General features: G+C 46.6%; 8 protein-coding genes across 8 annotated transcripts; 6 read left to right on the forward strand and 2 right to left on the reverse strand.

The window, feature by feature from the left end:
- Positions 1-818: 818 nt before the first annotated feature.
- On the forward strand, positions 819-3,216 carry N7516_000622 (dynamin family protein; the record flags this gene model as incomplete). Its single annotated transcript, XM_057213344.1, has 8 exons — positions 819-947; positions 999-1,274; positions 1,324-1,341; positions 1,407-1,470; positions 1,520-1,607; positions 1,671-1,712; positions 1,765-1,858; positions 1,909-3,216. 8 exons carry the CDS (start codon positions 819-821, stop codon positions 3,214-3,216), a joined length of 2,019 nt encoding a protein of 672 aa, XP_057075227.1.
- Positions 3,217-5,112: 1,896 nt separating this feature from the next.
- N7516_000623 (uncharacterized protein) lies at positions 5,113-5,607 on the forward strand (the record flags this gene model as incomplete). The annotated part of the gene is made up of 1 exon (XM_057213345.1): positions 5,113-5,607. The coding sequence occupies one exon, from the start codon at positions 5,113-5,115 to the stop codon at positions 5,605-5,607; it is 495 nt and encodes a 164-aa protein (XP_057075228.1).
- Positions 5,608-6,720: 1,113 nt separating this feature from the next.
- Positions 6,721-9,920, reverse strand: N7516_000624 (uncharacterized protein; the record flags this gene model as incomplete). Its single annotated transcript, XM_057213346.1, has 3 exons — positions 6,721-8,611; positions 8,669-9,499; positions 9,601-9,920. The coding sequence occupies 3 exons, from the start codon at positions 9,918-9,920 to the stop codon at positions 6,721-6,723; spliced, it is 3,042 nt and encodes a 1,013-aa protein (XP_057075229.1).
- A 546-nt stretch (positions 9,921-10,466) lies between these two features.
- N7516_000625 (uncharacterized protein) lies at positions 10,467-12,242 on the forward strand (the record flags this gene model as incomplete). Its single annotated transcript, XM_057213347.1, has 2 exons — positions 10,467-10,790; positions 10,848-12,242. The coding sequence occupies 2 exons, from the start codon at positions 10,467-10,469 to the stop codon at positions 12,240-12,242; spliced, it is 1,719 nt and encodes a 572-aa protein (XP_057075230.1).
- Positions 12,243-12,647: 405 nt separating this feature from the next.
- N7516_000626 (uncharacterized protein) lies at positions 12,648-12,989 on the reverse strand (the record flags this gene model as incomplete). The annotated part of the gene is made up of 1 exon (XM_057213348.1): positions 12,648-12,989. One exon carries the CDS (start codon positions 12,987-12,989, stop codon positions 12,648-12,650), a length of 342 nt encoding a protein of 113 aa, XP_057075231.1.
- A 354-nt stretch (positions 12,990-13,343) lies between these two features.
- Positions 13,344-13,631, forward strand: N7516_000627 (uncharacterized protein; the record flags this gene model as incomplete). The annotated part of the gene is made up of 2 exons (XM_057213349.1): positions 13,344-13,458; positions 13,540-13,631. 2 exons carry the CDS (start codon positions 13,344-13,346, stop codon positions 13,629-13,631), a joined length of 207 nt encoding a protein of 68 aa, XP_057075232.1.
- Positions 13,632-13,864: 233 nt separating this feature from the next.
- N7516_000628 (uncharacterized protein) lies at positions 13,865-14,152 on the forward strand (the record flags this gene model as incomplete). Its single annotated transcript, XM_057213350.1, has 1 exon — positions 13,865-14,152. The coding sequence occupies one exon, from the start codon at positions 13,865-13,867 to the stop codon at positions 14,150-14,152; it is 288 nt and encodes a 95-aa protein (XP_057075233.1).
- Positions 14,153-21,725: 7,573 nt separating this feature from the next.
- On the forward strand, positions 21,726-22,433 carry N7516_000629 (Hly-III-related protein; the record flags this gene model as incomplete). The annotated part of the gene is made up of 1 exon (XM_057213351.1): positions 21,726-22,433. One exon carries the CDS (start codon positions 21,726-21,728, stop codon positions 22,431-22,433), a length of 708 nt encoding a protein of 235 aa, XP_057075234.1.
- Between the last annotated feature and the right edge of the window lie 4,107 nt (positions 22,434-26,540).

The following is a 26,540-nucleotide window of genomic DNA, read 5'->3' on the forward strand; positions in this document are numbered from 1 at the left end:
AGCCCGGCTGGAGAAAACGGACACAAACAAAGTGAACAAGGGGATGGAATGCCGCATTTTCAGAATGTTGAGGCAATATCAAGCCTAGGGGGGCTAGCAGCCGAGTCAAAGCTACTGGAGGACTAGCAAGTGAGTAACAGATCCCATCCTGCTGACATTCCAAGTGCTAGATACATGGCATTGCATCTCTCGCACTGGTTTTCCAATTGATCTTCTTTAACCTGCTTGCCCGTGTATTCAAAGCCTTCCTCATATCATGCGCCCTGAAACTGATTTCCATCTTGGCTTTAGAAATCTTGATCTCCCGTGCCTAATGTGGTGTGCACTTGGGCAAACAGGTCTCATATGCAGGGCCTTCTCGCACAGCTGATTTGCGGCCTCAACAAATTGGCGGACACTTACCACATCTCACATCTCACGGCCAGAATCCAGTGTGACTCTACATTCTCGACGAAAATGCGCCCAGAAGACTGCAAGGGACGGGGAAACCGTCAATAACAGAGCGGTGTATCATATAGCTCGTGGCTATTCTTTATTGTGCTGCTGTAATTATTGGACTGGTCTAGGATTTCACCTTGTGTGTTGGTTGCAAAAATGCCAGCCAAGGAATGTTGGATGGATAGGTAAGTTAGCATTGCATTTGCGCCTCTGTCAAAAATGGTCTTTCGCTTTAATCGCCACCTAAGTATAACTACAGAGATTTCGAACCCTCTACGAGTGTTCAACCCCCGCCTTCTGTCGATATCCCTATACCACCGAATCAAGGCCTTCAAACCTGGGATCCTTCTTACCTTTAAACCAAACAATTGGCAACCAGCATGACCCGAAAACGGGCAATCGATCTCACTGGAGCCGATGGCTTGGACAATGAAAAGCGAATACGGCTTTTAGGAATCATTGATCGACTCCGAGAACTGGGTATCAGTGAGAATGTCTCTCTTCCTCAGGTAAGTGATATGACATTGGCCCCAAGAGCTACGTTTACTAAATTACTGTAGCTCGTTGTAGTTGGTGATCAGTCGAGCGGAAAATCATCCCTTCTGGAAGGTCTAACCGGTCTTTCGTTCCCGGTGGCTAGTGAGCTTTGTACAAGGTTTGCTACCCAGATTGTCTTGCGCCGAGCGCCAGCACAGGAAGGCGAGGCAAGGATTACAATCATCCCCGGGCCAACTTCGCGTCTCGATGAGACTTTGAACCAGCGTCTTCTTGGGTTCGAGAGAAGACTGGCAGCTGTGGATTTTGGATGCCGAGAGTTTGAAGACATATTCAATGAGGTCAGAAACGTACTGGGTCAAGATGGGGTCTTTGCTGACTCGTTGATAGGCAGCTACATGTATGGGGGTACCCGGCCCGAAGACGACGAACCTGGAGGACGTGGAAAAAAGGTTCTCAGATGACATACTCAGATTGAGCTTTCGGGCCCAGACCATCGCCACCTCAGTGTTGTGGACGTTCCGGGCTTGTTTCATAGTAAGGAAATATCGGGTTATATGGAATACTTTGCTAACCCCAATTGAAGATCCTACAAAGTTCCAGACCGAAGAGGACCGCGCGATTATTCGGAAGCTAATCGAGGATTATATGACGGACAAGCGTACCATCATTCTGTGCGTTAAATATACTTGATATGGACGTGTTGAAGGGATTGTCTGGCTTACTTGTATTTTCAGGGCTGTTATGGACGCACGCAATAACCTTGCCAACCAAGAAGTGTAAGTAAAGTTGCTCTGGAGCTGTGACAAGAGGGTGCTAATTTTGTATCAGCTTTTCCATGGCACGCGCCGCTGACTCAGCAGGTAAACGGACCGTTGGGATCATCACCAAATGCGATGCTCTCCAAGCAGGGGACGAAGCCGGTGTAAGTTTCAGCCACACCGTATTGAAAGGCCTAGATTAAACATGAAAAAGGTTCTACGTATCGCCAAAAATGAAGTTGAACGCCTCACCCACGGGTGGTTTGCTGTTAGAAATCGCTCTACACAGGAGCTCAATGAGGGTGTCACCATCGAGGGCCGACACGAAAGAGAGAGACGGTTCTTCTCAACAACCCCGCCTTGGACTGAGCTCAAAAGGGACCGTGTAGGTATCAATGCATTGAAGTCCTTCCTAGGTCATCTTTTGTACGACCACATCCGTTCTGAATTCCCGGCCGTTGTGGCGGATATTGAACGACTTTCACTGGAAACTCAAAAGGAATTGGAGATTCTTGGTCCCTCCCGTCAAACCCCTGCAGAACAGAGACGATTCTTGACACGTATCTCATCCACTTACCAGAACGAGGTTGACAAGGCCTTAAATGGAAACTATAGTGCTGATCTGGATGCATTAAGCATACTCAAGCTTAGGATGCATTTACGGCAGTATGCGGATGATTTTGCCAAGGCTATGGCAACTAACGGGCATTCCAAAGTGTTCCGTACGATTCGAGATGAAAACGATCCAGAGTTCCGCAGGCCAGCCGATGACTCAGACAACATATATGACTGGATACGGCGTTACTACCTTGAGTCCCGTGGCTCTGAGCTACCAGGAACCGTGAACCCCATTGTGCTGCAGAATATGTTCCGCCAGCAGTCCAGCCCATGGGAGAAAATAGCGGTCAAATACCTTGAGAAGATTTCCTCCGCGATTCACTCTTACAATGAGAAAATTTTGGCAGAGATTCTGCCAGACGACGATGTGAGAGAGATGCTTTGGAGAATTATCTGTTCTCGGGAACACGAGACATACAATCAAGCGTACGAACAACTCCTCAAGATACTGAACGACGAACGTGGGGGTATTCTGCAGACTGTCAACCATTACTATGCCGATACTCTATCGTCGATCCGTCAAGAAAGAGTCATAGTGAGGCTTGAGACACTTGGGCTCCGTGATGGAATTAACTTTGATATGAGCAGGGTGTTGCAAGGAGTACATTTGAGCAACGAGGATCAGGCGATCTTCGATATCCATGATATTTTGAAGGCTTACTACAAGGTAGCCATGAAGCGCTTCACGGACAATGTCGTCGTTCAAGTTTCTGAGCGATACATATTAGGAGATGGGAGTCCCGTGAAAATGTTCTCGCCTGATATGGTTGGCGAGTCTGAAGAGGATAAGTTGACGGAAATTGCGGGTGAGAACTTCGCCACGGCAGGCCGGCGAAACGACTTGGTTTCCAAAGCTGCGCGTTTCAAAGAAGCATTGGAAATTGCGAAACGAGCTGTGCTCTGATCTCATGTAGTCTACGTGGGATTTGAGGCTTAGGAATACGTCTATGCAAGGGGTATCCATCCTGGCTCGGACGATTCAACGTCGTCACATTGTTATCTTTGTTTTCAGTTCCTCTGGGCATGGTTTTCTCCCACTGGGTTTTCCCATCCCCAAAGCGCGAATGCGGGAGGGACTCCGTTTTGTGTTATTGGCCGTCCTGGTTTTCTTATCAATGCTAATTTTATTAGACTCGCTTAATTTGGCTTTATTACTTATTATTGAGAGAATGCATCCTCTTTCTACACGATCTATTTTTCATACGACTGAGGTTCTATATACGTCAAAACCGATAACATCCCACACAATCTTATGATCAGTAAAATCGCCTCTGATCGTCTTTCATTTAGTAAAGCCTGGGTGGTCATCGATGATGCTCTGTATATGTATTGATGAGGAGTTTTATACAGAAAATGATCGATATTAAGTAGCTTCGACAGGCCTACTTGCATAGGTCACTAAACCGGTTTTTCGCGCAGTATAAGAGGCTTCTGGACTCTTGTGGTTCACCACGCCTCTCACCCCGGGTGTCTCTCAGTTTGCTCCATAAAAATTCATCACGGGCAGATCAACTAGGACGACACCGCTTTGACCGATCAAGACCAGTCTCAGGGCCCCAGTGCGAGTGAGGGAGTTGAGTCCCAGCTCTCTGTCGCCATACAAACAGTCTCTTGACAGATCTGCTTAAGTGTTGCCTCACTTGAAGATTTTCACGGTGATTAATAGCCTTTGTAGAGACGATGCTATCAAACCCAGATAGGCGAGCCATGTGACGAACGTTCACAATATGCCCCCCACACCCGGTTAGTTTGGTCGTACACCTACCATATTCTCCCCTAGTCCTGCCCCGGATTGTCCCACAGATCAGGGGCAGTCAGGTCAGCTCGGATTCTCTCATTATTTGGATGGATGAAGATGCCGAATATGACGAGCAGCCTCCAAGATACATGTGCTACACTGGCTACTAGTATCGGCTTCGATGTCGGGAACGGAGATCTGCTATCTCAAACCGTAATTAGATGATACGCTAATACAAGTACTAATAGCGCCTGAAGTATTCTTTTTTGTATCCAGGTAGGTAATAAACACCAGAAGCTCAAAGTACCGGTATGGAATATTCAAGGGTGCTGACTGCCTCGCTCCATATGCTAGGCCAGACTCTGTCATCAATTTGGAGATTTCATTTAAAGTATGTGAGCCTCCTGTGGTAAGTATACCTGCATTATCCTACGCACCTTGGTTCTCAATTTTCAATTTTAGTCAAATTTATTACACGTTTGACAAACCAAAACAAAGTACAGCAGTAATCGAGAACTTAACGCTCTCTGTAAACTCTTCGAATACAATAGGAATTGGTTGGAAATTACGGATACTGCACTAATAAGGTAACTCAATTCTTTATTCGTGTGAATGCCAAGTGACTGCATTTGATTATTTCATCCTTCGTTCATATAATCCGAACGGACGGGTTTATTATATAATATTTTTACATCAGTTAGTGATTCCGCCAAGATGTCATGTGCTAGTAGAAAGTCTCCGCTGCAGCACTTGGCAGAATGTAGAAAACTAGAGAAACGGGAATACAAAAACATAATAAGCTACATTTTGGTCAGAAGTATACCGGGAAGCCAAAAGTCATAATTTGTTAAGCAAACTTTACATGGGTAGATCGAAGTTCGCTCAAAAAAATGTTCCAAGTTGTTGAACTATATACCATAACCGGAACTTCCTCATAAAAGAAAATGAACTTTCTATCCCAGCAAAGCTTCTTTTGTATAAAGTATAGCGGCAACATTGCAGCCCTTCCAAAATTTACTTCGAGGTAATCTTTCCATTCTATATAACATTATCCCATTCCTCATGAGGTCGGCAACCGTTGTTAACCTCCTGGGCGCTGCCGCAGTAATTGCGCCATCGGCGTCAACCCAAACCATCGAAACTCCAATAGAAGTAAAGCATGCCAAGATTCCACGATATCCAAAACCTTCCGCTGAAATCTTTCAGAAGCTTTCCTCCCCGCTCAAAATCGAGACCTGGGACGGACTGAACTGTCAAGGAGCCGGGGCTGGCTTCACCGTATTCAACGATTCTGTTCTTACACTCAATCTCCCAAATTTCTTTGTTTCCCGTAGTTTCCGGCTGAGCCGTACCCTTGAGGGCCAGGAGCAACTGGATATCTCCGTGGCCTTCAACTATGCCACCTGGTACTCTAACAAAGATCAACTGTCTCCGAACAGTTCGGCATGCACGAACTTTTGGCGCAGCTACTACGCGGTGAACGGGAGCACGGGCTGTCACAATACATCGCCCTTTACTTGCCACAGATTGTGGAACATCCCAGGCCTATGGATATAATAAGCATCGGAGGCTATACCCATTCTGTTGACAGCCAGCCAAGCCCGCGGGTTCCTTCAGACATTCTTGCTGGGTATCATATCTGGTTTAGCGGATCATGTGATTAGGGTTCGAGAGCCAACATCTCTGTTTCCGACGTAGAAGGCGATATAGGGCGTCTCTGTTCGGTACATATACTGTATACATAGGCCACCCTAATATATCCAAGTATCTCAATTGTCAGTCCCAGCCTATTTCCACAACATAGTCTCGAGGACTGTCATTGCCAATGCCCCATTTTGCCAACGAAGCCTGCCACTGTTCAAGGCACAGCGTGGTTTGACAGAGATGGTGATTGATATCGCCTAGGTGTCACGCGGCCTGCAAGATGTGATGGGCCTTGCCTAACAGAAGTACTAGCAATGGCAGCTCCTCAGCATTCACCGAAGCCCACGAGACGCCACACCACAGGTGGTTCGGGGAAAGGACACCCTAACCTTCTTTTATGCTCTGTATGTTGCCCATAGGAGATTATGAGAAAGTTTATGAAGGTACAGTACAGCCGACTTACATCATTATTGTGGTCCCAAACCTTTCGTAGATTCCCTAGATCGAATTTGTTCGTGTCCTTGATAAGATACACAGCTAGTAACACTGTCATTGAATCAGAGCTTCGTACAGTCGTTCTCGAAATCGGCTTGACAGATACACTCTTCGTCACTCTCTTCTAGCCCCACCGCCAAGAACTTAGCGCAAATAAAATATTGAACAGGCCGCATCAAATTGATGGACATCGAAAAATGGCACCTCGTATAATACTGTATCCTGGTATGTATATTACACGATACTTCGAGACTGAATGGAATTCCGTGGATATTTACCGTGGGGCTGTGAAAACCAGGCAGGGTGGTCGCCTAGCAACTACTTCCCGGACTTTCTGCTAAGTGACTTCTGAATTCCTTCTCAACCAGTGTACAGTATGGATTGATTCTCATGGTTACTAATCATTTATGAAGTCCTAATATGAATAACTATTCAGGTGTGCTATAATTATCACGGAATGCTGACCCAAAACGCACTAGTATAACGATGACAATGAAACATAAACTACTCAGAGATCCAGCATGTTTCAAACTATGCATTGCGCCAGTGCATGGCTTCAGCCTCTTCGTACTTGCCCTGGCTATCAAGAACTGAACCAAGGTTGCTGACGGTGGCGAGCGTGTCTGGGTGTTCTGACCTAAGCACCTTCTCTCGGGCTTGTAACGCGCGCCGGTGTATGGCTTCAGCCTCTTCGTACTTGCCCTGGCTATCAAGAACTGAACTAAGGTTGCTGACGCTGGTGAGCGTGTCTGGGTGTTCGAGCCCTAGCACCTTCTCTGACCCTTCTAAATCTCGCCGGTGCATAGCTTCGGCCTCTTCGTACTTACCCTGGCTATCAAGGACCGAACCAAGGTTGCTGATACTGGTGAGCGTGTACGGATGTTCGAGCCCTAGCACATCCTTATATCCCTGTAACGCCCGCCGGTGCATCGCTTCGGCCTCTTCGTACTTGCCCTGGCTATTAAGGACTGAACCAAAGTTGCTGATGCTAGTGAGCGTGTCTAGATGTTCGAGCCCTAGCACCTTCTCTCGGGCTTGTAACGCGCGCCGGTGCATGGCTTCGGCCTCTTCGTACTTGCCCTGGCTATAAAGGACTGAACCAAAGTTGCTGATGCTGGTGAGCGTGTCTAGATGTTCGAGCCCTAGCACCTTCTCTCGGGCTTGTAACGCGCGCCGGTGCATGGCTTCCGCCTCTTCGTACTTGCCCTGGCTATAAAGGACTGAACCAAAGTTGCTGATGCTGGTGAGCGTGTCTAGATGTTCGAGCCCTAGCACCTTCTCTCGGGCTTGTAACGCGCGCCGGTGTATGGCTTCGGCCTCTTCGTACTTGCCCTGCCGGAAAAGTACTAAACCAAGGTTGCTGACGCTGGCGAGCGTGTCTGGATGTTCGAGCCCTAGCACCTTCTCTCGGGCTTGTAACGCGCGCCGGTGTATGGCTTCGGCCTCTTCGTACTTGCCCTGGCTATAAAGGACTGAACCAAAGTTGCTGATGCTGGTGAGCGTGTCTAGATGTTCGAGCCCTAGCACCTTCTCTCGGGCTTGTAACGCGCGCCGGTGTATGGCTTCAGCCTCTTCGTACTTGCCCTGGCTATCAAGAACTGAACCAAGGTTGCTGACGCTGGCGAGCGTGTCTGGATGTTCGAGCCCTAGCACCTTCTCTCGGGCTTGTAACGCCCGCCAGTGCATGGCTTCGGCCTCTTCCCACCGGCCCTGGTTGCTATACGTCGACGCTAGGTTGACCATGCTGGTCAGGGTGTCGGGATGGTCCGCACCGAGCTTCGTTTTGCGAGTCTCCATCATTTGTTTGACCGGTGCCGATTTTAGATCGTCGTCTATTGTTCTCCAAGCCAAAAATTTCGAAGTATATCCCGCTTCTTCGCTCGTGAGAAGCTTTAAGAAATCGGTCGAAATTTGCCTATAGTCTCCGGCTGCAGAATAGCCAAGGCTGCTTGCGTCTGACTTGGTGCCACTGGTTTTGCCTTTAGACTCTAGTTTCGCCACACGCACCGAGGCCTTCGAATCTCCAATATCCTCCTCTTCATTGGTATTGGGCAATACGAAGAGGGCGATGTCCTCCATGTGAGCGGCAAGGTGTCCCTGCAATGCCGACAATAAGAGTTCATCTCCACAGACCAGGCATGAGTGTTTTTCGTATTCTAAGATATCTACCTGGCGATTGCAGAGATCCAGAATGACGCCCAGCTGATTTGGGGGAATTGATTCATCATAATGTTCTCGAAGGTGCACCGACATTTCCTGTCTGCTGGAACACATCTTCTGGCATATTTTGCAGGCGTAGTTGCGCCGGTGAATTTGAAGCTCATGATGCATCCAGTCGTGGCGGCTGACGTACAGCTTCCCACCGTTCTGGCAGTCCTCGAATGTGCAGACGTAGGGACGGAGATCGCGAAATACATGACGCCTATAAATTAAGTGGTTAGAGCAATTGGGAAGTTGAAGCACTAGAGGGCTGACTCACTTCCATGACTGCCTGTTTTTCATCTCGCTAGACTCGAGAGTCATCCCACAGTACGGACATGAGAAAGTGGTTCCAATTTCTATCTTAGGGGGATCTGGCACAGAATTGGAACGGTCTTGGCCGAAGGCTGTGGGTGCGTACACAGTCCGCGGACGTACGTTGGTCTTCGTATCGTGAATGTCTGAAACAGCAGCAGTAGAAAAACTTTGTTTCGACACAGCTGACCTGGGCCCTCCACGTGGGACATCGGGAATGGAAGGCTTAAAGGTCAGCGCTCGGTTTTGTTGTTCCTGTTTTTCTTCAACTTGTTTGACACGAGACTGGGCTAGATCTGGTGTTGCAAGTCGGGCTGCGTTGGTAGTGTCTTGCCTGTGGTCATATGGATGATCCCTCCAGTATTGAAATTGTTCACGTCGCCTTGTGTTCGCTGCTGCAAGCCGTTGGCAAAACCACAAAATGTCTTCAACCGAATTATTTGTCAACCCTTGTCCTATCGGAGCAACGATCTCAACCTTAAAATCGATACCCCACGCGCTCTTAGTCAAGCCGCGCCATTGCAGCACCTTCTCCACTATGTGGGCTTCATCAGATCTGCTGAACCCGACACTTAGTGGCAAGTGGTCAGGCTTGTTCAATGTGGCTATATGCGATCTTGAGTTAACAGAGCGGATATATTTGTCTGCAATCTTAGGGCGCCGTAGCAAAGCAGACATGTCGTAAAGCGATCGGATCTGCTCCAGCGTCTGCTGGACAAGCAGACGAATCTTTGGCATCCTATAGTGTTGGTGTTCGCCATCGTCGTTCGAACCAGAATCAGAGTCGGCGCTGACACTGCTGATTGAGTCGTGATCAGATCCAAGGACTGGATTGTGTTTTCTTCCAGCTATATATGTTGCTAAAAGCAAGGTTAGATTAGGTCTCAAGCGCCAAACCTATACGACTTGCCTTGTTTGAGGAGTGCTCTTAGTCGCATGAGAATGGCCTGCACCAAATATTTGAGCTCAACATCGTGCCGGAGGGTATCGTCTAAAGACCCACGCGCTCCTGCCGGTAGTTCTGCTTTAGTCTGATCGCCCCAGACCTTGGTCCTTCCGTACGCTTCCAGTAGCTCGGAAAGGCGAACCTGCTCAAGACAAATAACACGACAGTCCTTCCCGCTGAGGGCGAGAAGGAATTCTCCAAATGACTGTATGCACTCTAGGTATAACTCCGAAAGAGATGAACCGGGCACCCCGGTTGAGAGGGCCATCATGATGGCGATCAAAGGGAAGTTCTGATTACGAGAGCCTCACTATTGCTTCGCGGTAAGACATTCGAGAGACTGGCCGTCGTGAAGTGCGCTATTTTGGGATGTTTACCATACATAATATTAGCAAGATTTTGTTGATGTCGGCAAGGTGGGGGGATGAGGAGAGACGTCGCCATGGCACAGGAATTTCTAGCCAATGAGCATCATATGTGGGTCTACTTCTGCATTTGCGCGTCCAGACCTGCACTGGCTGACCAAATCAGATCCTGCCACGTGCAGCATGAAAGTCCCAGGTCACCGCCCGCCGCATTGACGCCGTCAGGACCAGATCGCGTCTTACCGTAGCAGATTGAGCCCCTCGCTCAACCCCGTCTCCCGCCAGGTTTTGCAACACATCGGTGCATCGATAGGTAGCGAACTATACTGATGCTTGTAGGCAAGTTCAGTTAGATGTTACTCATTACTATTGGAGTAGCCCTTTGGAACTGCAGGTGAGTGACATAGCCCACGCGACAGGTAGTAGCTGACTATAATTCACGAGGCACAGCCATGGCTGAAATCGCTGGTCTTGTTTTGGGCGGTATACCAATCGCAATTTGGGCTCTTGAGAAGTATGTGGAGCCTCTCGAGGCTTTTCACAATTACCGCATCTCAATAGAGACTTTCCGGACCGACCTGATCTTTCAAAATCGACAACTACAGACCACCCTTTGCAATCTTGGACTTGATAATGAGCCATCGAGGGAAGAGCTACGCAAATGCTTTGATACTAAATTCCCGAGTATGTCTCGCGAACTGATTTCTATCGTTCAACGTATGGACGATGTTACTGCTGGGCTCTTGAAGAGCCTAGATATCGACATTAATGGAAAGGTATAACTTGCTGTTGCTAAATATCAAAGCTGAGCTAATCTGAAACTATATGATTAGCCGAACGCCCTTCAAGATAGAGCTCAATGGGAATGGCATCGGGTGAAACATAGCTTTAGCACAAAAAAGCGCAACAAAGTGGTCGAGGACCTTAGGCATTGGAATGAAGACTTAAGGAGGTCTGTTGAGAAACCGGAAGTGCCCGCGGAAGACGATAGTGGCAAAGTCCAATATCTCAAACGCCGCTTCAATATTGAGCGTTGCAATTCAATCCGTCAGTGCTTAAGCTCTCTTCACCGAGCACTCGAATTTGGATTCCGTTGTGCCTGCTCACCACCTCACCAAGCTGCCATCGATCTTGACTGGGAGGCAATTGAATCTAATGCAGCTAAACCTGTCAAAGTGGCCCTCTCATACGGAACAAGCTCACAAACATCCCAGCTGCCTGATTTATGGCGAAAGCTTCATGTTACACCACATGCTCCCAACAACATAGCCAGCTCGGTTCCTAGTTTACTGACACCACCGCCCACTCCCGCTAGGGCTTCTCCACTATCCTCTTCCCTCCGATCTAAGTTGTCGCACTTCAAATTCCGTTCACTGTCTCGGACACCCTCACCGCCACCAACTCCGCCGGTTTTATTAACAGCACCAACGGCTATGTCAACTACAGCGAGTACAGAGATAACCAGCCTCTGTCGTACAGTAGGGACAGAATGCGATCGATGGATTCTTACAGGCTTTCTCAAAGACCCAGACGAGGAACAAGGTCGAAAATTCTCTCTCGACTACAGCCAAACAGAGTTGTCAAAAATCATCAAAGCAGTTCCTCTCAAGTCTCTACTTTCATCCCACGAGCAGTCAGCTCAGGGACAAACCCCTTATATCTCACTGTCCACAAAACAGAGGTACGGCATCGCCGCCTCCACCGCCTGGTCAGTCTTGCACCTGAGTGGCAGTCCCTGGCTTGGCGACCACTGGGACGAAAAGCAAGCGAATATTTTTCTCGAGAGAAACCAAGGCGGCCGAGAAATTTTCTCCCGGTACCCGTGTGCGTCGTATAAATTTTTACCTCCAACAAGCCTGGAGCAGCCGGCCGCAAATGACTTAAACTATCTCATTCCCAACAGAACCATCTTCGCACTCGGTATTCTCCTCATCGAGCTCTGCATCAACAGGTCATTTGCGGAGAGCCATCAGTCTGACGAGAGCGTGACGCCAACCTCGCTGCTCGATGACTATCAGGCTGCGCTGAGCAAGCTGGATGAGGTATACAGTCTTGCGGGAGACTCTTATGGATATGCAGCGGAGCGGTGTGTGAAGTTCGCGTTTCAGGGGCGGGATCTCTACAAGGATTTCAGTTTCTCTCAATTCCGGCAGCAGTTCTACGACAGTGTGGTTGCGCCGGTGCAGGCGACTTATCTCGCGTTTCCGGATTCGTGCATTCCTGTGTAAGCTCTGCACCGTGGATCGTACACTTTGCTCTATGTACACATCTGTTCCTCTCGCTCTTAAAGCATGCGTTAGGTAGCAGAAAAAGCACCTTGTTTATCGGTCGCCCTGCGGTTTACAGCGGAGCTTTGCGTGTTCTCGGTATGATTGCACGAGATAATAAGTGTCAGTTTCTTACCAGCACGAAAGAGGTCTCCCCAATCCGAGAGCTGTTTCTCAATAGGGATCCAATCAATGTCAGTCTGGCCAAACCTGAGGGTAAGGCCCTTCTGTCGCGTGGATGATGTGACAACAGACGTGTCATCTGATTCAATTTTCCGATGTGGATACTTTCGGATGAGTAACTCCTTTTAACGTTGGCTGCAGAAATAGCATCCAGTAAAATCGGGGAGCTGACACCAGATCTTGCTATATATCTTTCGCCCCCATCCGATTATTGAGGGTGACCTTCCACTCGAGCAAATAGAGAATACAAGTCGGTGGATCCTCGTCGTAAGTCCGACCTTCCTCCCAGTCACCAAACTGAAGTAGAGGAAGACTATCCGTCAGCCAAGCAGTCTGGTACGGATAGCCGTAGTTGATAAGGGGTAAGGGGTCGGTGTTGGTACAGCTTATGTCGGATGTCGAGTCTGGTGAGCGGTAGAAATTGCCCAGAGTTGGGACATATTGGGATGCATCGTCCCACTGACTAAAAGTTTCAATTTGTTGAACACCATAATCACCATGATTAATGAGAGAGCTCGGCCTCATGTTTCTGGGTCCTACTGTAACGGCAGATCTAGTGTTAGGGATTCTTTATTGATGGGCTGCCGAAAGGCTGCTGCTGGTCGCGCGCAAACAACAGAACCTTTTTGGAAAAGTGAGTTGCCGATGTTGTTATTTGATGTCCTGAAAGTCCAAGAAATACCTTTCCCAAGTCATAGCCGCACAAGGAACGCATGCGGTACAGGTTGAGAAGGAAAATTGAAGCTACCTAGCAGCTCCTCCAGGCGCTGACTAGTTGCTAGGCGACCGTTCTAGATATCCACGGAATTCCATGCCATTCTCGTCACCGTTTTGTAATTTACATACCATGATACAGTACCATACTAGACGCCTTTCATGATGTCCATCAATTTGATGCGGCCCGCTCAATGTTTGATCTGCGCTAAGGCCTTGGCGGTGGGGCCAGAAGAGAGTGACAAAGAGTGTGTCTGTCAAGCCGATTTCGAGAACGACTGTATGTCTCGCTGACGGTTCCGTGGATCTCTAATCCATTGATCTAGGCTCTAAACTTGAGCAAAAATTCCACAACTTCCAGGGTTCGGCGCTAGCAAAATCAGTGTTACCTTGGCCTACAAGACTCCAAAAAGTGATGGAACCCGCATATATTTACCTGAAATAGAGGTATAACATCCCCACCTCTCGGGGGTTTCAGAGAGCCGGAAAATATCAAGCCTAGGGAATTAGAGCTCTTCTCTGTAAAACCGCAATTACCAGAAGAATATGTGAGTCTCACTTTAAAACAACCTAGCTTATTTTGCTGAGGTTGTAAGAACAGGATATATATATATGCATAGTGAAAGCAGCATAGCTTTAGCATTATATTCCTGCCATATTTTTTTAGTCATACCTGTTGCGGCGTAATGGAGGAAATTGCAGATATAGTCCGCGAGATTGGTCGGCAGCAGGGTGAGAATGCGTATTACCGCGCTTGTTACGACTATCTTAAGCAGTTGCAAGACTCGGTATCCCAGGCTTTTGATGACTTGTGTCAGTTTTATCAAGAAGCTACGTTCAATCCTTCTTGCGACTCCTGGCCCGCTCACCAAGTGGCCGAGCGATTACGGTGGTCAGTTTATAAATTGGGCGAACAAGAAACAAAAGCTCAGCTGGCTCTAGTGGAACTGTACAGTCTGAAAAATGGAGTTTAAAACCCATGAGCTTGCACTTATGTTGAAATACCAATTGCTCCGTTTTATGTGAAAAGCTTAGAACGCATGCATGGTTCAGGCCATTTCAATGGCGGGACCGATCTATGAACCTTCTGATCAACTATACCGAGTTCGCTGGGTAGTCGGCCATTCAATTGATGGCAGTTACTTCACACCCCGGCAATTATATGCATTGTTACTGTACAGTACAGCCACTGGATGGATTTGTACTGCTTTCCGTTGATTGTAACCGAAGAATAAACTCGGTCGGGGGTCCCAATACAATTGATATAAACCTGGAGTGCTCCTATTTCTTCTACAAACTCATGCCACTCAATTTGAATAATTTACTATTACGACAGGCTCCACGAAGCATGGAGGAATTCGCATCATTCGGTTCTTGTTCTCTCTTTTTGTGAGCCCAGGCGGCCTCTGATGGACTTCGCACCTCGGACACCATCCCATGGGAGCTCTCATTTAATAAAGTTAGTTTAAAGCAACTGGATTAGTTGAGTATTAAGAAGTTTGTATCAGGTACATAAGATATAGCATTGAACGTAGACTGGCATAGGGCATAGGAAGATAATAATCATTAGGAGAACACTGTGCGGAACGTTTTGCAAATGCTATTTCTGAGTGTGCCTGACAAGCGATCTTAATTGGGTTTCCTCAATCTTCACCGCCAGGAATGGACACGCATATGAAATTCTCCGTTTCCAGTCCCAGTTCTTTTTCTACGGCACTTTGAAGGACTCCCAATCAATACTGACCCGACTGAGACGCGTAAAACAGCAGTTACTCTCTAGCTAATAGAATCCGATCAGGTTCAATATCGTTGAAAACCTCAATCTTTTGTGTCAAGCCGTCACTAGATATTCATGTTGCGGCCCCTCACAATCGTCCCGCCTGGTATTTTTGCCAATTTTCCCTGCCTCGATCCAGCCATTCTACCTTTATATAATGGCAGTCACGCAAACAAGAACATGGTACAAATTTTCAAAGCGTCGGAAGTCTGGCCCAAAATAAATGCTCACTCCAATGTTGGCTCACGGTGAAAAACGGCCAATGCTTGTTTTCGCAGCATTGGCGTTCTCGATCCTTGCAGTGATACCTCTAGCATTCATTTTCGATGGATGCACATCGACGTCCTCGCCCTCTAGTTTCTATTTTATGAAGGTGAGAAGTCACTCGAATAAATCGCATGGCGTGGTTTACTGAAAGCTCCAGGTGAACCTAACCGGCTTTCCGGAGCTAAAAGCGCTCCATATTCGCCGATCGATCAGTGTCAGTGGAATAAGTAACTCTAACCTAGCTGATGACACAGCCGATATGGCTGGGACCGCTACAAAGATCCTTGCCAGCAGCGTTGCGTAGGCTACTAGCGCAACGGGGACTGAGGTAGATGAAGCCATGGAGCGTGCGCAATATTTGACGGAACACTTGAAGACCCACCTTCCTACTGCCTACATTGTCGGGCTCCGGAGCTATTGCCAGGCAAATCGTGGCTCTACATCCTCCAACTGCTCTAGGGTCAGCAACTCGTTCTCATTCGATCTGTCAAGCCTCCTTGGCCCAGTTTCTAATGAAATTGATACACTGCTTTCAATCGACCTGAAAAGGGTCCTCAAAGCATATCATGGAGCATCACACTTCTCTGTCTTAGCATATATTATCGGAACAACAACTACTGCTATAGCAATCGCGTTAGAGGCTATGTGGATGGTTTCCCAATGGAAACGCATTGTTGGTACTCCTACGGCTTCCTGGTGGCTAAGGCTAGTAACAGTTTCTCTTTCATCTGTAAGTCCGACGATAGCCAAAGTCAAGATTTATGTATTGATGAAAACTCAGCTTGCCTCCGTTTTCCTGGTATGCGCTTCCGCCACCATAACGGCAATTCACGTGTCCATTAAGTCGGCCATACGGGATAGTTTACAAAGTTTGGGAGCGCATGCAAGCTTGGGTGGGCTTTTGGTCGCGGCTTGGTTTGTAGTACTACTCTCCGTTTCTGCCTCTTTCATGCTATGGTTCACCCGACTTCCCTGAATTTTCTGCACCCGCTATCGCTGCACTGATCGTGGCACCGCCTTTTCACCAACACACTACCGAGGGTTCGTGGGCCCCACTCAACGATATTTTACACTCAACGATAATTTTTCAATCTTACATCAACTTCTTTACTATTTTTCTACCACTAAAAAATGTCGGATCAAATTCAAACTCAGGAATCTCAAATTCTAGATGCTGTAAAAGTATACCATCCACTCGAAAAACCCAATATCGCTAAATTGGCGCGTGAATTCGAGGTTCCATACCAGCGTTTACGCGCCCGCATCCACGGTCGCGAAAACAAAACTGCGTCTGCCAGCCTAAAAAAGGCGTTAAATCCAATTCAGGAAAAGGCATTACGAACATGGATCGATACTCTACACAAAAATATGGCAATACCCCCTTCTCTTGTTGAAGAGACTGCAAATTTGATCCTACACCCGGGGGGGGTAGTGAGCATAAAGTCGGCCATAATTGGTCTACAGTTATATGCAAAGACTACCACCACACATGCCATACTTTAAACCAAAAATGGCTGAAAAAGTGCGCCTAGATAGTGAGAACTATGGCCCATTACTACTGTGGTTTAATAACCTACGTACGCTATTTGAAAAGCACAAATTCCTACCTCGTGAGATCTTCAATTGGGATGAAACCGGCTATCAAATTGGCCAGGGAAAGCACCAAAAAGTCCTCGCTCCCAGTGTTCACAACTGGCGGCCAAAAGGAATCTATAACTGGCATTGAATATGTTTCTGCCGATGGTTGGGTTATGCTACTATGGTTTTTACCTAAAGGCACTACCCATATGGAGGAGTGGTATACGAAGATTAAAATCCCTCATTTTCGTATTAAACCCACTCCGAATGGCTGGATTAATGATGAGACTGCATACGAGTGGCTTTGCTCTTTTCATGAAGCTACAATTCCATTGATAAAAAAGGCAGGCCGAGGCTCTGCTTATGGATAATCATGGCTCTCATACAACCCTCGAATTTACCTCCTTTTGTAAGGAGAATTTCATCATTCCTTTTTATGTTTTACCCTATATAACCCACCTCTGCCAGCCCCTCGATGGCCAGGCTTTTCAATGCTTAAAGCATTATTTTCGTACTGCGAATAATAAGGCTGTTATGTGGGGTGGAAGTGCAAGCAAAAAGCGGGGTTTTTTCCGGCTAATCTAGGGTGTACGGCTTCAAGCTTTTACACAGAGGACAATTCGTTCTTCATTTGAATCTAGGGGTATTTACCCTTTGAATCCAGAGGTTATTCTTGCTCCTTTACGTCAAAAAACACTGGATTTAGAAGCGGAAGATGGTGTACTCCAGATGTTTAATACTCCCTCCCCCCGGGGAATTCGCCAGCTCTGTCAACAATTCACCCCCAGATAATATTGGACGGGTTAACAAGCTTAATACTAAGCTTGTTAATGACATTGAGTAATTTGATATTCAATCTCAGAGGTTAGAAAGACACATGAAGCGAAGCATGAATGCAAATACACTTCTGGCCCAGGAGAATGAATTATTACGGGCCGAATTGAGAAAGGCTCGCATAGCCCAGGCAGATGCAAATGAACCGAGAAATAGGAGATCGATCCTTGGGTCAAATAACTCTGTATTATCTCCTATATGTGCAAATAGGAAGATTGTGAAAAGGCAGGATGCTGATTTTAAAAAGCAGCAGCGCTTCCAGGCAAAGCATGCCAGGCAATTGGAAGTTAAAGCACAGGCTCAAAAAGCAAGAGATTTAGCTGAGGCTGAACATGAAGCTGCAATGGCAGCTAGAGAGAGCAGGGGTGCAAATTGGTATATAGATAGTTATGGTGGTTATTTGTAAATAGTGGTTTAAATACATGGTGTACTTGAAAAATTATCGTTGAGTGTAAAATACCGTTGAGTGGGGCCCACCAACCCTCGGTAGTGTGTTGGTGAAAAGGAGGTGCCACGATTATATCTTGAATTGAATGTTTGCAGCCAATGGAACGTTGTTGTAGTCCAAAACAATAAACTTAGATTTCCTTTGTTTACACACATCCGGAGCTAATTCCACTGGGGGAGTTTGGCCTCTGATCTGTAAAATACTGCACGCAGATGATAGACGACTCATTCACCGTAGCGCTTGAGGAATCCAAGATTGGGCCTCTTCGCCGTGTTGACTGGTAATGGCCCTGGTACAAGAATATTCGGCTCACGAAAGACGGAAGCTGGCGCTCAACCTTTGTATCCCCCAAATAACTCATGTTTCTGGATCAACAAACAGCCATTCAGGTGTTAGCGGGCTATGCATCATTCCAGGAACATCAAGAGGAGTAATAGGTGAAGGGTATGCTTGAAGGCTGCAGGGATTACGTTGGAGTTATCAAGGGATTGTCTGCTCCTTACCTCTTTCAGAACTTCCAGGGTCGGTGTATATATTCTTAGAGTGGACTTTAAAACAAGAAAACAATATTGAAGGAGCTGTCTTCCAACCTCTTGAGGTGTATATTTCCAGCGAGGCCCATAGCCAGACAACAGGGCTCCATTCGCAGTAGCCTAATACCTAACTGCAAATTGTGTGGTTGCCGGCAGGTCCCCAGTACCCTTCAGTTGCCAAGAATTGGTTTCGCTTGAAGCAACGGATGCAGATCAAGTGATAGCTGCAACAGCTTTTGGCCAGAGTAGAACTATCGTCCAAGCAGTGTTGGAAAGATGCCAGATAACGCCAGAACGCACTAATCAAAGCCTGTACAGACTAAAGGAGAGTTGCGCAAATAGTGGCTCAAGCCTCGGTGGGGTGAGGTCATACTACCGAGGTAAGGGCGCCATTTTAATCCTGATGGGTGAGACCAGCTGTTACCAAAACAACTCTTATTGATGGTCTCTTTTACGTTTCGTGAAATTGCCCTATTTAAAGAACGTCACTGATAATACCACACTTATGAACGTCCTCCAGTCACCGTGTAAATTCCAGTCAACGCATTCACTGCGATTTGAGAACGATAGTTTCTGATTGAGTGGCCCTACGGAGAATGGAAGACCTAGAGCGTGTGGGAAAATTAATTGCATTAGCACTTTGGGCCCTATCCCTCGTCGCTATTGGTATCTTGTTCGGTGGATGCACATCTACGTCTTCATTATCACGCTTCTATTTCTTGAAGGTAATTCATCCTCAAGTTGGTTGACTGCTTCTCATATATGCCTCAGGTAAGCATCACAAATATTACGCAGCTGAAGGTAAGCTCCGGTATCCCATCACCCTATTCATAAGAATTCATATCTGGCTTGAGAGAATTCAGATTACGACTGGGCTCAGACCGAACCTCCCTGCGTTTTATGTTGTTGGACTCTTAGGTTATTGCCAAGGGCAGACGCACACGACGCACACCCCATCTATCGCCAATTGTTCTGATCCATCAATTCGATTCTCTTTCGACTTATTAAACGCACTACATCCTGTGTCAGAAGAAATCGGAAACATAGTACCTAGCGACGGCATAAAAGCTCTCAAAGGCTATCCTGACTTCTCCAGTTGGTTCGTCTTGGTTTACTTTCTTGGAGCAGGAGCGACACTTTTAACCATGATATTCGGGGTCGGTTCGATTGCGTTTGCATGGAAAGTAAAGCTCATTTCTGTCATTACAGCTTTCGTATGTTGCAAACAAATCTTTCCAAATTCGATAGAAACTGATGGTTGTGCAGTTAGCACTGATATTTCTCATGCTCGGTTCAACTAGTATCACTGCAGTCTATTCCCTGTTTTTCTTTGCTATTCAAAACACTCTTCATCCAGTTGGGATCCATGCAAGCCTCGGTGGTCTGTTTGTGGCCGCTTGGTCCGCTGCAGGTCTCTCAATCGCAGGCTTACTCGCTTGGATGATAGTGATATGTTGTTGTTGTATCTGAGATCGCCTGGCGGCAGCATGTTGTTGATCCAAGGCCATGTAACTATATCCTTGTCGATGAGAGTACCTCCTATATTTCAATATGCAGTATCTATAGAAGTCTACGCTGGCGAGACTATGATGCTTTCGCACCATGTAATATGTTTTCTTGCGTACACTTGTGACAACAAGAACACGATGGATGATCTTATCCAGTGAAAGCGTTCCGCGTCTCCATAACATTTCGAGGTAATGGAGAGATAGTCGTCTACCGAACACTCTGCTGCATTTCAAGGCAAGCACCATGCTTGTCCTAACTAGCAGAATAGGTAAGTCCCGCTGAGTAAATGGGAATTTCCGGTGATGAAACCTAAGAATAGAGCGTGGAGATGGTTTCTTGGGTTCCTACAGCGATGTTCGAAAACAGTTTACCTCTTAGACGCTCACACTTTGTTTCTCGGCCAGCATCCCAGACAACATTAGGCCAGATTCAGTCATTTCGTAAATTAAACTGATTTGTAAGTGGAAAATATCTTACCACTCGTCCTGAAACTTGTTCAGCTTGTTTCAGGTACAGTAGATTTCGAAAACGACCTCCCCTTAGAACACTCACGGCTTGTTTCTCGGCCCTTACCCGATACCCAGATAGTTCAATTAGGGCTAGTGATAAACTTGCATGTATTGTAAGCCAATGATCCTTAATATCAAAACCAAATCCGAAGTAGCTGGGTCTGGGGTACGGCCCTAGAAACAAGCCGTGAGTGTTCTAAGGGGAAGAAGTTTTAGAAATCTACTGTACGGATCGACAAACAAAGTGTGAGTGTCTGAGGGGAAGACTGTTTTCGAAGATCGCTGTATCCGTGGCGTAGCAGATGATCCAAGGAGACCGGTGAAGTGAAGGCGAGTGATGAATTGAAGGCGAGTGATGAATTGAAGGCGAGTGATGAATTGAAGGCGAGTGATGAATTGAAGGCGAGTGATGAATTGAAGGCGAGTGATGAATTGAAGGCGAGAGTTACGGACTCACTAGTCATCAGTGGGTTCCATAGGACGGCAGCTTACTGGTGGGCCACTCAGAGCCAACCACACTACATACTGATAAAGTCACGTGCAGAAATCATTGTCCACTGCCCAAGCACGCCGCAAACCACACTTCGCACAGTGAGCAGCGGCGAGAGAACGCCAGAATCGGCTACGCCTTTCACACTGTGTCAGTAGTATACTCCAACTGTGGAGGACAGTACAAATAATCAGGCAGTATACCAAGTCGCAGTCCGAATTAATGTTATATTGGATGGTATAATCATTGGGGCCACAAAAATGGTAAAGCCCAACCGGGAATAGATGTTGCAGTACCCTAACCACTTAGTTTACACTCAACGTCAGCCAATTAATTGAGTACGTTAATAATTAGAGCAAACATATCTCCAGACCTGCCTGCCATAAATTGCCAAAAATAAACCGTTTCAGCTCGTGAACACAAAAAGCTCAAAGTTTCTCCTTCTCTTATCATGGCGGTATGTGATTCCTGATGCTCGCTTTTTCTTGAGGGCTATAATATCTCTTTCGAACCCGAGTCTCCCTTTCCTTCCTGGTATTCTATTTTACTATAAAAGGCGACTTTCTTACCCTATCCAACGTTATATACACATCTTCGAAGCAATGGACAATCAACAGACAGAACGGCTGCGTGATTGCGCGGTAATCACAATTATCCACATCTTTACCTCCTCCTACTTCCTACTATTTATGCTTCATTTACTTATTTTTCATTTCCCCTCCACACCCGAGGCTATTCTCAACTCTGTTGCCGTCCTTTTATTTTGCGCCGGTGTGCTATACTGGTGCATCTCGAGTATCATCTATCGCATCATAACAGCCGCTGCGCAAGGCAATACTATGGGATGGCAAAAGCTCGAGTTTATTGGGACACTTGTTTTGATTGGTGCAACGGCCGTTCCATTCGTGGTTCTGCAATTTGGAACCGAGCCATCTACTCGTTTAAGTTATTTATCATCTTTGGTGTTGGTAACTGTTGGCTTCTTGGTGGATCTCTTCACCGTGGAACCGAATGAAGCAGTGGTTAGAGAAAGATTCCCATATCATTGTGCCTCCCTTGGCTTATTGATGTTGGTCCCGGCAATCCATGCACTTTCAAGGCACCAATTTGAGTACACGCCATTGGTTCTTCAATTTGGCAAGGTCGCCATCTACAATGCTCTTGCTGGTATTCTCTTCTTGGTCAAACCATTGGAGAGAACGCGAATGATCACCGGTTGGCGGCCCAGTCTTTATGCAATGCATCTCGTCCTTGTTTATAGCACAGTGACATATTCCATGGTTGTGTTGCGTGTTTTGATAGATCTGTGATCCTCTGACCTGTCTGCCAAGGATTGGTCATGTGTAACTTTTTACAAACCTGCCTATTGTCACGGCAGTCCTTCTTCAATAGCTTAGATAAGAAAAAATAGCTTCGTCTATCCGTTAACGAAAAATTCTTTGTATGCAGCTCGGACAAGACTAAATATGTAGCGCCTGTCCAAACCTAGCAGTGGGGACACGGTATCTGCATTGAAGCACTTCCTCATAAATCCCTATCTTTTGCTTCATTATAGATATTGGACGTGATAAACTCCCTTCTCCCCAACAGGAAAACCAGCTGTAAATCTACATTATAGCCCAATAGCGTAGCGTCTTGATTGCATGTTTCAATGTAAAAGTAGACAAGCACTATTTGCCCCACATCAATCCACTGGTAATTCATAGACCTGGCAAATCCTTCCATCTGGGTCATATAAACCATTGAGGCTCCATTTAGCTCCAGCACACCCTGTCCTTCTACGCGAGCAAATTCCGACGGAAGGAGATCTAATAGGGTTTTGCTGATGATCATGGTGGTAAGAAGGTGACCGCCTTCCGCGGCACCGTTGACATCGAAGTTCTACTCCATCGGGTCGAAATGGAGTGGCAGGCTGCAGATTCTTGTTGGCTGCTTGGCCATGGCAGGCATTTCTCTCGTTGGGTATGTATGCCGGGCTACAGCGGCTGCGTCTACACCTAGAGTTGTTACTGGTAATTGAGTATCGTCATGTATTGGGGGTTAGTCATGGGGGACTCACGTCGCAACTATCCAGAGTTTGGTTCCTAAAAGCCAATGCATTGTCAAGATCCTCGGAAGGCTAGTCAGAGCTATAGAGTGGCCAACTATTTTCCCATATGCTATCGCAAATATATTACCCATATATATATATGCCTTCTCTTTGTATTACTCGTACCATGCTTGTGACAGCAAATGCTACCTTTCGTGCGATGGGCAGATGACCACGTTTAATGGTATTACGAATAATTAGAAAATGGGCGATCTACACAGACACCTCCATTTGACACAGATGAGGAATTGCAATCTATATCTGCACAAACTACTGATTACTAAACCTAAGATGTGGATGGGGATAGGTACGACGAGAGTGGCGCTCGCGATATCGCCATCCTGCGCAGACTATGCTGCAAAATCAAAATAGTGAGGGTTTGAATTCCTTCAATCTGCTATCGGGTCGAATCGGCAAGCTACTGAAACATACGTAACAGATTCCCCCATTCACTTGAACTATACGGCTTAGTTGCAGGCAATTGATTAATCCTTATCACCATTGGGCAATAATTGCGTTTATCAGCTTAGTATTTCCCTGGAACCGAATGCCTTGCCACGTTCAAGCGTCACTTCCTGGCCTTTTGAAATATTAGGCCTTGCTATGAGACCTTTCTATACCATACTTAGGTAGGAGCATTTCTGCAGGTTGTGTTCCCAACATTGACATTTACATCTCGACATTCGACATAATGCTAGAGGCTTTACCGGTGGAAATCCTGTCCGACATTGCAAGAAGGGTAAGTTGGCTCTTCTTATCCCATTAACAGAACACTAATTCTCCGTTAGTTGAGTCTTCGGGATCTCCGCTTCTTAAGTCAAGCCTCATGCAGGCTCCATTCAGTATTCATTCCGCTGCTCTACCATACAGTGGAATTTCGTGCTGCAAGTGAATGGGCGCTTAATGTAATCAACATTGGTACCTTTTTCCGTCTTCACAAATTTTCACCAGACTCCTGCTATCTTCATTACACCAGGGAATTGAGTATCTCTGCGCCCGTTTTATTTGCTCGATTCAATCGTTGTACATACTTCAACGTCTTTCGTGTTGCTGGGCAATTGATAGGGGTCAATAACCTAGGAACTTCCAACGAGTCCAAGGCACATGAACAATTTTTGGATGATATCTCACGTCAGTTGCATCTTGTGCAAACCCGTCTAAAGCCAAATCACCTTAGATCACCCGAGTAGGTTGCACGCCCTGGTCCTTCATTTACATTCATCAAAACCTTGCTAATGACCACATTCAGGTGGCGGCTAGGCACATGTCTTCCACCGGGCTTTCTGGGTCTGGATGGCTACATTGACAGACACCAAAAGAGCTTAAGCCATATCTCGTTGGTCACCGACGGGACTTGTCAACATTCAGGGCACTGTTTGGGTGGGCTTCGTTCATTATCAAGCCTTAAGTCCCTGATGTGGGAAGGAATTGCTCGGCCGGCTGAGTTTGATACCTTGAGGATGTGCATTCTTCGAAATCGAAAGCACCTTGCTGTCGTGTCCATTGGATATGTTGCGCCAATTGCTACTATTGACATCTACCATGACGTTTTTGGGAAGCCAGTTGATGAAGCCCAGCCAGGCAACGGTACTGGCATGTTGTCGATTCCATTCCCCTGCCTAACTTCAGTGACGTTATCTAAGGCTGCGCTACCTCGAAACGTACGACCGAAGGACGCATGCATCTTTAGTTCTCTCAGATCGCTCATACTACGTAACTGTACAAATCAGATTACGTTCTTGGATTCAATCTCTCGCACGCGTCGTGCTCTGCAACTTGAGCATCTTGAATTTTGCTATGACAGCCTTCAAGATGATGAAGATCGTGATGTGACACCATTGGTGGATTTCCTGCGATCACTTGAGGGTTTGAAACACCTTCATCTAAAGTTATCCAATTTTTTGAATACGTCCCAGATACGGCTGGCAATCGAAAAACATCGTTCGTCACTGAAGAGCTTCGCTTACCACGAGCGCAGCCTTGTTCCTATTGATGATGAAGGATTATTCGAAGACGTCAGGGATAAAGCACCAGCCTGGCTATCTCATAACCTTTGGTCGGCAAATTTGTGTTATGCAACTGCTTTAGCATTCAGCACGGGGCCTTCTACTATAGTAGGTGGTTACATACAATTTCAGGAGTTTTGCTAACCGCGGCAGCGATCCCGACTCGAGCCCATAGTCGGGACTTCAAACCTACAGATTCTACATTTCAGGTTTAGCGGATGTGACAGAGTACATCGAAATTATCGAGACGAAATCCTAAAAAAGCTAGGCGTGAGCAAGGAATGTTGTTCAGATTATTTTGATCCAGACGAGCATTTCCGGTATCAATCGTGCGGCACAAGTGGAAGCGACCTTTCAACTCTGATGGAAGAACATGCACTTGCATCATCCGAAGAGGAGACATATGAGCCTGGTCTACCAAACAAGCCACTTGCTTCCATCTCTGAAGCCGAGGAATTCGTGGATTTTGCTGACTGGGCGTTCGGCCCGAAGGGCGTACCATCGTTGCAAATTCTCGCCTTTGGTGATTTTTCCTTGCAAAACCGGTACCACAGACAACAGTTTTTGGTCCACCGTAAGCGGACAAAGCATTTTTGTGAGAAGATAAGCGACCGCAATTTCGTTGTGGCCGATGTTGCGGAGCCTTCCCTCTGGGACTCCATTGAAGTAAATGGTCCCGATTTCCTTTCCAGTTGCCCCGAGAGTGGACTGCTAGAATCACCATATGAATGATAGGCATTTCAGGGTTGAAGCATCAGGTAAAAAATTAAAGAAAAATGTCAAATTGCAAGGTTGCATACATGGGATGATACCATACAGATTATGTAATCTAGCTTAGTCATAACCGCACAGAAACAGCAGTTTCTATTATGTAGAAAATGCAGAGTTCTCCATATCAGCCCTGAGGTGCATACATTTCAATACGTCAGATTTCTGTCAGTTATGAGCCCGGCTTTGTTCCATTAAACATCAATTCAAAGATCAACCCTGCTTCTAATCGATACTGAGGTAATTTACCTAGCGACGAAGCAACCCCTGAATCGAAGAAAGAATTGGAAATCTATCATCAATAAATCATGGCCGATTATCTCTCCGCGGGTCTATCCTCCCGCGTTATCCTTAAGGACACCGAAACTTAGGATGTATGGATCGCTAATATCGAATCGATTGTAGTGCAATTTGACGTTTAGGAGCTATATGATCCTAGTAAGGAAAAAGAACCGGAGATACGGAAAGCTCCGGTAGAGATCATATCGATTGAAGAAGCGGAGAAGAAGTATAGCGACAAATAGGTCGATACTTACAAAGTGATTCAATCGAAC

Source organism: Penicillium verrucosum (assembly GCF_028828655.1).
Source record: "Penicillium verrucosum strain IBT 35672 chromosome Unknown utg000001l_segment0_segment0, whole genome shotgun sequence".
NCBI lineage: Eukaryota > Fungi > Ascomycota > Eurotiomycetes > Eurotiales > Aspergillaceae > Penicillium > Penicillium verrucosum.